This window comes from Bubalus kerabau, chromosome 9 (assembly GCF_029407905.1).
Source record: "Bubalus kerabau isolate K-KA32 ecotype Philippines breed swamp buffalo chromosome 9, PCC_UOA_SB_1v2, whole genome shotgun sequence".
NCBI lineage: Eukaryota > Metazoa > Chordata > Mammalia > Artiodactyla > Bovidae > Bubalus > Bubalus kerabau.
The window spans coordinates 57,040,304-57,052,760 of record NC_073632.1 but is presented as its reverse complement, the minus strand read 5'-3'; the positions used below and the strand labels follow the sequence as shown (position 1 = coordinate 57,052,760).

The following is a 12,457-nucleotide window of genomic DNA, read 5'->3' as shown; positions in this document are numbered from 1 at the left end:
ATGGACAGAGGAGCCTGGCAGGCTACAGTCCATAGGAGTCAGACATGACTGAGCAGCTAACACATTAGTATTAAAACAGGGTAATTTACAAATTATCTGCTCAGGTTGGCATTCTAAGCATAGTAGGAGGACTGGAATATCATGTGACTATCCAATAAAGCCCCATGACAAAGAGGAGGCATTCTGATTTTCATAAATTAAACTAAGGCAAATCCATGTATTTCCATTTTTAGTTACAAAATTTTAAAACGTAAGAGTTGTACCTACACCTCTACTGTATGTAATAAACAGCATACACCATACACTATAGACAATGTGGTATCCAGAGAAAAATGATACTCAATTTAGGGAATGTCTTCCTTTGAGACAATAAGCAACTTTCGTTAGATTTATACATGAAATGAAAAAGATGTGCATACTGAAAACAAAGAATAATATAGTATAATAAAATAAAATGCTGAGTAATTCTGAAAAGTTTGAATTAACAGTCCATGTGGAACTCAGTATCAGAATAATTATATAAAGCAGAGCGTGTTATTTATAACACTGTAAATTATTCTTAGTTTGATTTGTGGCATAAAAAATTATTAAATATTCATACATTCCAAAATAAAGTCTTAAACAACAAAAGAAAATGACCATGAAAATTAGGACAGTATTTATTTAACATTTATTTTTCTCTCAAGAAAAATGTACTATGCAAATTGTTGCTGCATTGCAGAGAATTAGATAAATTACATTTTCAGAAAAACTTACTCATTATTTACAGGTACTTAATCTATCATAACAACTTAACAAAGCTAAAACCAAGGTCACTTACAACTTAATTAAAACTACTTGGAATGTAAATCTATTTATTCCTCACATACTATAATTAATTAGATGTATAAGTTAAGGTTAAAGTTAAGTATCATTGTATATTTAAAAGTTTACTTTACAATTGCATGCACATGGCAAATTTATAGTATACTAGATTATTAAAAAGAAATTATGCTGATTTTTAAATGCCTTAGTGAAAACAAATTTATAGCCATCATATGCATGTATGAGTGGACCCATATCATTCATATATATATAAAGCTGAACAAATATTAAATTTTAAATATTTAAATAAATGCTTACAGCAATTTCTAAATCTAATAGCCATACTTATTTATGCCTATAAACTGACAACTAAAACATTATTCAGAATGCTTTTTTATTCATCTCAAATACTTTTAAAGCACAGAAATTTATTCTTTATTCTCATATATTACTTTTCTGTATCAATACATTACAGATATTTCTCAATATATATTTAGAAAATCCACATGCTCTTCCAAATTAGTCATAACAACATTCATTTATCAAACATAATTTTCTTGCCCATTCTCCTTTTAAGTATATGTGTGAAAGTTCCAAGAGGAAGAGACTTAAGAAAGCAAGATAATGGGAATGGGATGATTGAACTCTGTTACCTTACCTTTTTGTCTCCCAAAACCAGAGTACTTGACACACAGTAGAGAATGAATGAATGAGTGAATGAACAGTACCAAACAGAGAAGAATAAAACTAAATGCATGAAATTTGGCAAAATGTCTTACTCTTTGAACAATCATTCCAACTAAGGGCAAAATAGTCTGAAATCTGTTATTGCCACAAATTGGAAGCAAGTAAGTATTTTTAAGTCCTCATTGTGAGTTTAACATATTAATAATATCTTTTCCTCCATATCTACAACAAGATGACACAAGACCTTGAGAACTTTTGGGGATGAAAGGTATCTTAAAAGTCATATAATTCAACCCTCAACAAATTTCAACAAACTAATCATTGAGTATACATGTCTGTCTTTCCAATAAAAGATCTCATTATTTGCCAAAAGAGCACCTTATATTTAAAGGATTCAGAAAATGTTTGCCTGAGCTGAGATCTGTCTTCATGTACCTTCCACCCAGAGCACTAGTTAAAATTTTGGGCCATCCTTCTTCCACGTACAGATCTTCAAATATTATGCCCATCCTCCTATCCCATCGTAGATTTCTCTCAAAAAGAATAAACAGTTAGAGGTTTTTCAAGTGTTCATCACAAAACATTAATTCTACTTCCTTCACTGACCTCATCACTCTCTTCTCTATGCCTTTGTAGGACTGTAACTCCCTTAAAAATCTATGGTGGCCAGGTGCGGCCTAAAGAGCACAAAAAAGAGCTGAACTGTCATTACCCATGTATAAGATTGTACTTTTTTAATATTAAAATTGTCTTGTTAGCTAGCTACATAAGACTGCTTACAAAAATAATACATATGGAATACTTAGCATCTGCTAGGCACTATTTTAAGTGCTTCAAGTGCTTTACATCGTATCTGCACAGCAACCTATATGGTAAGCCTATCACTTTCTCCACATAACAATTACAAAAGCTGCACCTTGGAGAAGTGACTTGGCCAAAGTCAGTTATCAGCAGGAGAGCTAGGATTCATACATGTGTCTGCCCTAAAGCCCATTCTCTCTCTCTCTCTCCCTTTTTTTTTCCATTCTCTCTTAAACACTTGAATTCACAGGTCCCATGGCTAACTCACACTGAATTTAGTTTATTCAAATGCTGCTGCTGAACTAGACCTTCCTATCTAAAATTAACAGTGTTCCTTGTTACAAGTATATGAACTTATATTTATCTGTTTTATCATGTCATATTCAGCCCATTGTTCTAACAATTTGAACCATAAAGAAGATAAAAGCAACATTCAACCAAAATAAAATATATATATATATAGCTAGTGCTTTCCCAATACAGACTGTAAAACTTAAGAGACCTGTTACAGCAGGTAAAACACTTCAACTGTCTCGACCTTTCCTGATTTTTACATTCAGATAAAGTAGAACATGAATTTTCCTCATAAAAATTTTATCCCTTATAAAGTAAAAGTAGGAATGAATAATCTGAAGTGGCAGACAATGTGGAAGTAACAAGAACCTTGGGAGAAAATGGCTATATCACTTCAGAGCATGTAATATGAATATATTCATATATGTACCTACAAATTAAATACAAAGATACATCTGACCCAAATAACATTCTGACTAAACCCAGTGAGACTAAAATGAAAAAAATTCATAAAAGAGAGGTTCAATCACGTCCTGAGGATTGCCTTTCTAAGCAGAACACCAAAAAAAAGAAAAGATTCGTAAATGAAAAGATGAATAGACTTGCCTATTTATATACCCAAAACATCTGCAAAAACATTTGCAATCTCATTATAAATTATCTTATTAATTAAGAAAAAGTAACTCAACTTCATCAAATGAAAAATTCGCAATTCTCATAAGAAAGGAGTAAGTGGCCTATAAATATATGGGGGAAAAAATCTTTACCTCAGTAGTAATAAAAATGTAATTAAAACAGTGAGGTATCATTTTCTCCCTAATAAACTGGGCTAGCCAAGAATGTAAGTTCAAGGATACTCTTATACACTACAGGCAGAACTGTACACTGGTGGACTCTTCCAGGAAAGAATTCTGTCAGTACTTCTGGATGCAAAATTTTAAGTACTAGGAATATATTAAAGGGGAAAATGTGTGTGAGCAAATATTTAGCGTAAGAGTTTTATCATAGAGAAAGGCTAGATTTAACTTAAATCTTCAGTAGCAGAATAAACTAGGATATGATGAAAAATGTATACTCTGCAGCCACTAAAAAGTATTATACATTAACCAAATCACCATGATATATACATGAAACTAATATCACATTGTAAGTCAAGTATACTTCAATTTAAAAAATGTATACAATAGATAATGTATTGCAGATTTTATTGTCATAAAAATGTTTTATTGTCTCACACAGAAGTGTTAAGTAACAAAAAAGCAATTCATAGACCATATGATCCATTTTTAAATTATTCATATTTTTAAAATATACATGCCAAAATAGTTGCTATGACCATGACCAGATATACTGAGAATGCAGATGATTTTGTTTCTACATGTTATATATAAGTGTGCTCTAAATTTTCTACAATGATACATTTTTTTAATTAGAAAAATAAAGTTGTGTAAAAAACAGTGGACATTAAAAAAATGAAATGACACAAAAGGCTAGAATTTCCAGTAGTCTTGAAAATAAATAATAAGGGGAAAAAACTGGATTCTATAAAACACTATGGCTAGGCAGTAACCATAAACTAAAAAAAAAAAAAAACCTAGAGGGACATGAGAGAAAGTATGGTAGCAAATCACAATAAAAACTAACATAATTATACATATATGTCTTTAAAACATAGTATTATAGTATCTATAAAGTTAAATCTCTAAGAATATCTTGGCACATAAAAATGAGAGAAATAACAAAGAGCTTTCTTTACCAAGTTTGAAGCAAGGAAATAAAACCAAGACACATGTTTCTCCATGAGGAAGAGAAAAGAAGTCCATTCTCACTTCTCCTACAGGAAACATTAGCTTAAGACAGGAAAGAGCAGAATAGATACCATAAAGACTGAATGCTACCTACAGAGAAATACTGAGCTTTATCTTATGGAGAAAGTAGTAAGGAATCACTTAACGTCTTCAGATAAGTAACTTCAGGTGTTCAGACCTTGATGAATCATATCCCAAGGTTCAAAAACTACTTACAGATTTGAGGCCAGAGTCTTTGCTATCTCTGAGGAATAATAAAGGAAAACAGAAGTGCCAGATGAAGGCAAAAGTCCCCAATTTAAAAAATAAATGATGTAAAAGATGGATTGTGAAAATTACTTAATATCAATACATGGAAATGTAACAGAACATGAACAGAATTCACAAGTAAAATCATGGCAAAATAGTCTTCTTTTTCCTATGAGATTGTTAGGTTAGTTGTTCTTAGATTGGAAAAGCAACTGAAAGTTTGATACCTTTGAAGATGAGATGATGAAAGCATTCTACACGTCAATAGTGTTAGATCTATAGAGGACTGAACAGCTGTATCCAAATTGTGTTGATAATGGATTAATGCTAACAGAGGAAAACTGGGAGTTTTACACTTAAAAAAAAAAATACTAAAGAAAAGAAAAATATAACTGCCATCACATGTCTAAAACACAATCATATAAAAGAGGAGACATCTATAACTTTACTTCCCCATGTATAGATACAAGACTAAATGGCAGATGTAATAGGAGCAGTTTGTCAGTTTAATAAACAAATAAGTTAGACGAGGGCTACTCAAGAAAGGGGTAAAATGCCTTTTGAAAAAAAAAAGAAACTCATTAGAATAAGTAGATCTTATTATATGGGCATCACTTGGATAGAATGCTAGACACACACATAATATACTTTGGGGCAGGGTTGGGGGAATGCTATGATTCTAAATATTCTCTAAGTATAACTTTACCCAATGGCAGCTCTCTACTCAGACTTGGGGCAGGGGCAGGGCTCTTCTGATTATTTGGTGAAATGACTATAGAAAAAACAACACATAATTGGTCCTTACAATTGAAGAGATACTATTTTAATTTCAACCTCATTAATGTTGGTGTCCTTATATAATATGAAGACTTTTCATAAAGCATTCATGTTAGACATTCAGCTCGATAATATTTTAAATTTCCTACTCTGGGTACCAAAATCATCACTATAGCCTCCTTGCCAAGCTATAGTGTATATATCAATGTGTGGTCTAGAATCTCCGAGACCCTTTCAGGAGGTCCATGAACCAAAATTTTTTTTGTGATAACAGTCAAATGTTATTTGCCTCCTTCATCCTCATCCTCCCATGAGTATAAAGTGAGTGGAGTTTTCAGAGGCTACATAATGTGTGATATATGAACAGACTGCATGCAGAAGCACATATGGGAATCTAGTTGTCTTATATTAAGCTAGATACTGAAAAGACTTGAAAAAATGCCATACAATCCCATTCTTCATACTTTATATTCTATTTTAGAAAAGTTATTTTTCATAAAAATGTTACTTATATTAATGTAACATATTTAGTGTTATTGGCATTAATGTAATAGATTTAGCTATTTACACTAATGTAATAGACTTAGTATTATTTTAAATGATTTTTATTTAATAAATACAGTATTTAATAACATATTAAAAACTTTGTTTCAATTTTTAACATAATATTCCGTTCAGTTCAGTCGCTCAGTCATGTCTGACCCTAGTAGAACATTATGATAAGCAACATAAAGAAAACTCTATGAGATCCTCCATAATGTTAAACAATGTAAAGCTTGGGAGCCACTTTATTAAGCCATGCTAATTATTCTATATTAAAATTTCAAAGGATGCTGGAATCATTTATAATGCAAATGAGTATTTAAAAAAATAGTCTTTCCTCAAAAGACATTCTAACCAAATAAGTCCTAATTTTTAAGATCAGGTACATATCTGGAACAGGACTGGGTTCAGAAATGAACTTTCATGGGTTAAATAACACCATCTGCATAGAGTTGATAATGCTAATAGGGAATGTAAAATTAGAAAAGCTATAAAGAATGAACCTCAGCTGCCCAACTGCAAACTATGATAATATCAATATAACTCAAAATTCACTTTTCCTAAGAACTTGTTACACATAGCTTATCAATATTTACATCAATATTAATAACTCTGCAAATAGCATTTAATCCTGAAATAATACCAAGAGATATGTATACTCCATTTCCAATATTTTCAAGTACTTTTCTATTAATTTCTTTTCTATTTTACCAAAGATTTTAAAATCAGAACTCACTACAAAAACTGAATTCAAGACTTTTAGAATAGTGAGACTTATAAAAGCAAAAGAGGAAAAAAAAGAAGTAAAAATAATAATTCTCTGAATTAAGAACTACCCTCTAAGCATCATTTAATTAACTACTTGAAACATCTATATATAACAAGGCATAGATAAAATTTATATACTGATCTGTAAGGTATCCACTCTAATAAAACTTTGCATACATGGAAATATATAATCCTTATTAATGTGGAAGGCAAGAATCTAACATCCGAGAACCTACAGTTTGTGGAACATTATGCTAGGTAGGTACTTCGTATATAGTCTCTCACAAATCCTTACAGAGACATTGTGAAACAAAGGTTCACAAGAGTTTAATAACCTGCCCACCGTCAACAATAGGTAAGTACACAAAGACAGAATTTCCTTCAGAGCCCTTTAAGTAAGTGTGCTTCTCTTCAAAGAATTCAGTGACATACCAGCGAGGACAGCAGGCTTGTGCTGGTGACTAAAACAAAAGGCCCAGAATACCTACCAGTGTCTTGCTTTGTGACTTTAGGAAACAAACTGGGACGCGGGTTTGGGGGGTTTTTGTTTGTTTGTTTGTTATCTTTATACATAGTATACCATCCTTACCTTGCAGAACTATGAAGAAACTGGTTATATCAAGTGAGACAGCTTGGTCTAACTCTCTATATAACAGGCATTCAAAACATGGGAGTTTTGCTGTTATTAAAACTACTACTTTCTTGGGGAAAGTTTCTGTTGAAAGTTCACTGACTATGTGATCCTATTAGGACCAAACCTATTGCTACAATTCTGGTTACAGAAAAGCAGCAGCCAAGAAGATGTCCATACCAACCACGGATGAGTCCTGATTAAGAACATAATCTGAAATGTTTATATCTTATCTTCTTCTGGGTAGTTAAAATGTACTAACTTTAAAAAGTATTTTTAGAAGTAAGTAAGTCTCAAGTGTATAAAGAATAAAGAGTCTAGCCCAATCAAATTCTTAGGCTTAATCATAGTAACTATGGCCTTAACAAATAAATTACCGGGAGTCAGAGTTTAAACTTAAAGATGCAAAGTAGGAAAGGAAAAGAAGATTGTACTCAGAAGCCTAAGTTGGCTGTTTTATTAGTTCAACACTCAAAGAAACACAGAATTACTATAAATGCAATTCCCCACAGAAATTTTAAAACTCATCTTTAACAAGTTCTCAACATTTCTTCCTTTCTCTTATTTCAGCCAATTCCATATCTGGAATTCTGTATAAGGAACAGATATTGTTTCTGAAGAAATTGTAAATTAGAGTAAATGCCAAAGAATCCTAACCATACTTAAACTGCTTGATGTTTCAAAGCATCAAACCTAAGGAAATGTACAGAACTATTTCTTTGCAAAGAAAGCACACACTGGAGTCACGGATGTCTGAGTTTAAACCCTGAATTCACTATTTATCCTGCAACCTTGGACAAATTTCCCAGCACCTCTATAAAACATGTATCTCCAGTGAGCAATAATCCATGAGGCCACCAAACATGTCCTTCAAGTACCAGCAAAACAGGGGTACCAAAAAATGAGAAAAACTTTTTTTTTTTTTTAAGAATTTGATGTTTGAAAAAGACATCAATTCAGCCACAATGGTAAAAATAAAATAAAATTTTATTAGACTTTCTTATATTTGCTGTAGCATGCTTTTAATTTTTAAAAAAAGTCTATGGGAGGGGAGAAGAAATGCCTCAGCATTTAACATTTTCGGTGCTTAAGGTCTCTAACAGCTTTTAATCCAGTACGTGAAATATTCACTTACATGTTAAACTGTCCATAAAATCCTGGTTGAAAATCATTAAACAAGATCAAGCAGGGTGCATCTACAGGTTTTAGAGTGGCTCACAATATACCTGAACAAAGTGCATAAGGCTTTACCTTATTTGGCCCTTACCTCCCTGCTCATCCTTGTCTCTGACCGTACCCACTCTGCATATCTTGCATCTTCACTCTAGAGACTACAGCCCTCAAAACACACCTTGCTTTTTCTCACACTTAAAATATGTTCCTTACCTTTCTGATCCACTTGAAGAAGTTAAATCTTGTTGTATTTTAAGGTTTGGCTCATGCTTACCCTCCTCTATGAATACTTTTCCTACCATTCTAACTCCCCTACGAAATTTATGACTGACTCTTTTACGCCCCACTTCTCTTTGTATACAGTATCATCATACCTAGGTATCTGGGAGCACTTACTTATTGGCATGCCTCCTCTGACTAAACAACAAATTCCCCAAGAGCAAGGTTGCTGTCTTATGCATCCTTTTATGTTCAGTAAGTAGCACTGTACCTAGTGCTACAACATATGATGAATGGATGAAAGCATGAATTCACTCTGTCCCTGAAGTTAGGTACATTATGAAAACAATCTTGAGAAGAAGAAAATGTTCTTCCAACAACCAGTTTCAGTTATATACTTAAGAATTGTGGTGAAAAACTAAGAAATGCAAACTTCACTCTAGATACTCTAAAATAAAAAGAATAGTTTTATGGCTCACTCAGACAAATATCCATGAGTTTGATGTTTGTAAGTTTCAGTTTACAATAATCACAGCAAAATTGCTATGTATTCAATTATAACAAGCAAATAGTAAAATTTTCTTTATATCACAATTTTTAAAAGAATGTTACTTTTCAGAATGTCAGAGAGAACCACTCATATCTGATAAATTAAGTGTAAAACATTAAAGGTAAACAAGACTGATCAAAGAATTAACAGCATGTTAACTTACTTTGAAACTATAGTTAATGAGTATAATATCTAACTACCAGGGGTTTAGTCCTCCAATACCTATTTCTCCTATTCCTTAAATTTTTCTCCCCCTTCTGGAAAAAAAAAAAATACTACCGAGATTTTTTTCTACATTTCTGATACTCTGTGTGATTTTAAAATTATTAATTTCAATAACAACAACAAAAATAATTGCAGCTACCATGCAGTATTTACAAATGCTACTTATCATTTCACATATGGTATCCCATTTAAGACTTATACCAACTCCATAATCAATGTATTCTTTTTACCCTGAGACAGTTCAACTACAAAACAGATTCCAGGAGATTCAACTACCTCAAGTCTCACTATCAGTAAGTGGGAAAGGAAGGACTTCTGATTTCAAAGCCTCTGCCCTTTCTATTAATACAACAATATGCCACCTCTCTTCATCCTCATCAAATATATTACTCATCCAGTATTAAAACTGGGTTGACATTATTTGACATTTATATCAGAAAATGAATATAATGTCATGATTGAAAGCAACCGAAACCCTTCAAGATAAACTTTTCATGTGACAGTAAGAGTAATTCACCATTTTTTGAGTAACATCACCAAATGGTGGCATAGAAAGGAATTAAAATAATGTTTCCTTTGTGTGATATAAAAAAATTTACAAATACACAATTCTTTATTGAACAAGTAATATAAAATAGTCCAATTATTTCCAGATCAGTTTGTTTTTGCAAGTTTATTCTTTCAATCATAGAAACTAGCCAAAAATATTTTGTAAATCAGTAAGTCATTCAACAGACAGATAAAATTTGTGTTTTGAAACTTATTTTCATCAGATATTACTAGATTAACCATGTAATTTATCATTCAAACCTATATACTTTTTGAAGGGACACTTCTAATTATTACAATGTATCAACAGGCTTAACCAGAACTGTCCCAGTAACCAGGTCATGTGGACACCCTCACTATTCCCCTATTCATTACACTCGCAGTCCTCCTGCAACACAGTGGAGAAATATGCATGCCTACCATGTAAAACCATTTGGCTACATATTTGATCACTGCAGCACAATATTAAAGTACTTTCTTTGCTAGACACCCATATTTTAAAAGGCTATTCCATTAAGATAATGCACATTAAGATAAAACTGCAATAACTTCAACTGTACCTCATCCTGAAGTTCATCACCACTTTTAACAGAGGCAAGCATATCATATAAAGTACAGCAAAGATCTTCTATTCTTGTTGCTTCAGCCATTTCGTTTAAAGTTGCATTTAAGTACTTCTCAACTTCACACCACAAAAATGACTCGTTTGTTTTTTCTGCAGGCTTGCGGTTCAGGGTGGAATGCTCCTGAAGGTGGTCAGTCAGAAACTTCTTATAATCCAAGCTTATAGTTTTCTGGGATTCACCATTTATTGGCAGTTCATCAAAGTGGTCCAAATCATGCATGTCAAATGAAAATGCTAAATTTTTACCAAATAAAACTCGATCACCATTTTCATCGGTTGTCATCTGGACAAGAGCAGTAAGACTGTCTTTACAAAAATGAGAAGTAATTCGATTAGTAGCATCACAAGCTGCAGTGGCAGATGATGATGGAAAGGGACCAAACATCTGTTTGATAGCCTTTGTCTCCTGGTGACCAACACAGTCCTTCAAGTGAAATGTCTTGAAGAGAAATGCGGCTGCACTTTCAATGGCTTCTTTCCCATTATCTGTTCCAACTATTCAGACAAAAGAAACAGTATTAGCTTAAATGGATCATGGTTCAAGCTTCCATTTTCCAAAAAAAACTACTACAAATATTCCTCTGAGCAAATTCAACAGTGAAAATATACTGATATTTAGATATAGTGAGACAGATGAAGATAACCAATTCAGGAACAGGAAAATCCCTTTAAGGCCATTCCCAAATTCCCAAAGAATGGCATTAGGTAAATAACCCATTGTCAGTATTATACGTAAGATAGACACTACCTATAATAATCCCTTACCTTTTTCTAAAAACTATTTGAGGCATTAGGTAAGACTTATTTTAAAAAACCAAATTTTGAAACTTGATTTGATGAGCTAGTTAAATAAAAAAGATGCAAAAAAAAATCTGAATTATAGACTTCTGGAGCTGGAAGGAAGCCAGCTCCCACAAGTTACAAATCCATAACTTTCTTTCCATGTACCATACATCTGAGATGGCAAGAACAGATTTATAGTTTTCATTCAAAAATATTTATTACTACATAAATCAACTACACTTCAACAAAAAATAGTTTTGAAAATATTTAATACTATCAAGGATGTACATGAAAAGAATCTTTTAAAATAAACTCAGCCACACTACAAAAGTTTTTTTAAATTCTGCTATTGAGAAGAGGCCAAAAGTAAATTCTTATGAAAGTAAGAGGAAGTTAAAAGGAGCAGCCCCTAATTTCTTTAAGGCATTAGTATCTCATATCTAATTCTCTCAAAAAGAAGAAGAGTCTATAATTATGTCATAGAATTCAAAGAATATTCTTAGAGTAAAAAAGAAATTCTGAGAAGGCCTGAAAAGTCAGTAAGACTTCCTAAAGTAATATTTGTAATGTTAGTAATAATACAATTAACACCATCATCTTCTTCAAACCATAGCTCCAATTACATCATTAATCACAAATCTTGAGCAGCTTATGATAAAGTTCAATGCCTGCATACATGCTAAGTTGCTTCAGTTGTGTAGGACTCTTTGTGGCTCTATGTACTATAGTCCGCCAGACTTCTCTGTTCACCAGATTCTCTAGGCAAGAACACTGGAGTGGGTTGCCATGCCCTCCTCCAGGGGATCTTCCCAACCCAGGGATCCAAACCAGGTCTCTATGTAAAAAACAGGCATGTTTTTTACCACTAGCGCCACCTGTGAAGCCCCATAAAACTCAGTAATTCAACCTAAACTCCTATACTTTATTTTAAAGTCATGCCTGACGCTGATCCATTCTGTTTTACCTGTTTT

At 32.6% G+C, this 12,457-nt stretch overlaps 1 protein-coding gene across 6 annotated transcripts in view; it reads right to left on the bottom strand.

Annotated features, from left to right (window-relative positions):
- ASCC3 (activating signal cointegrator 1 complex subunit 3) overlaps positions 1-12,457 on the bottom strand; it is a 351,170-nt gene that overhangs the window by 301,576 nt on the left and 37,137 nt on the right. For all 6 annotated transcript variants that reach the window (XM_055535388.1, XM_055535387.1, XM_055535391.1 and 3 more), the window contains one exon: positions 10,639-11,198. In XM_055535388.1, coding sequence (XP_055391363.1) covers positions 10,639-11,198 — 560 coding nt within the window. The remainder of the gene's footprint in view (positions 1-10,638; positions 11,199-12,457) is intronic.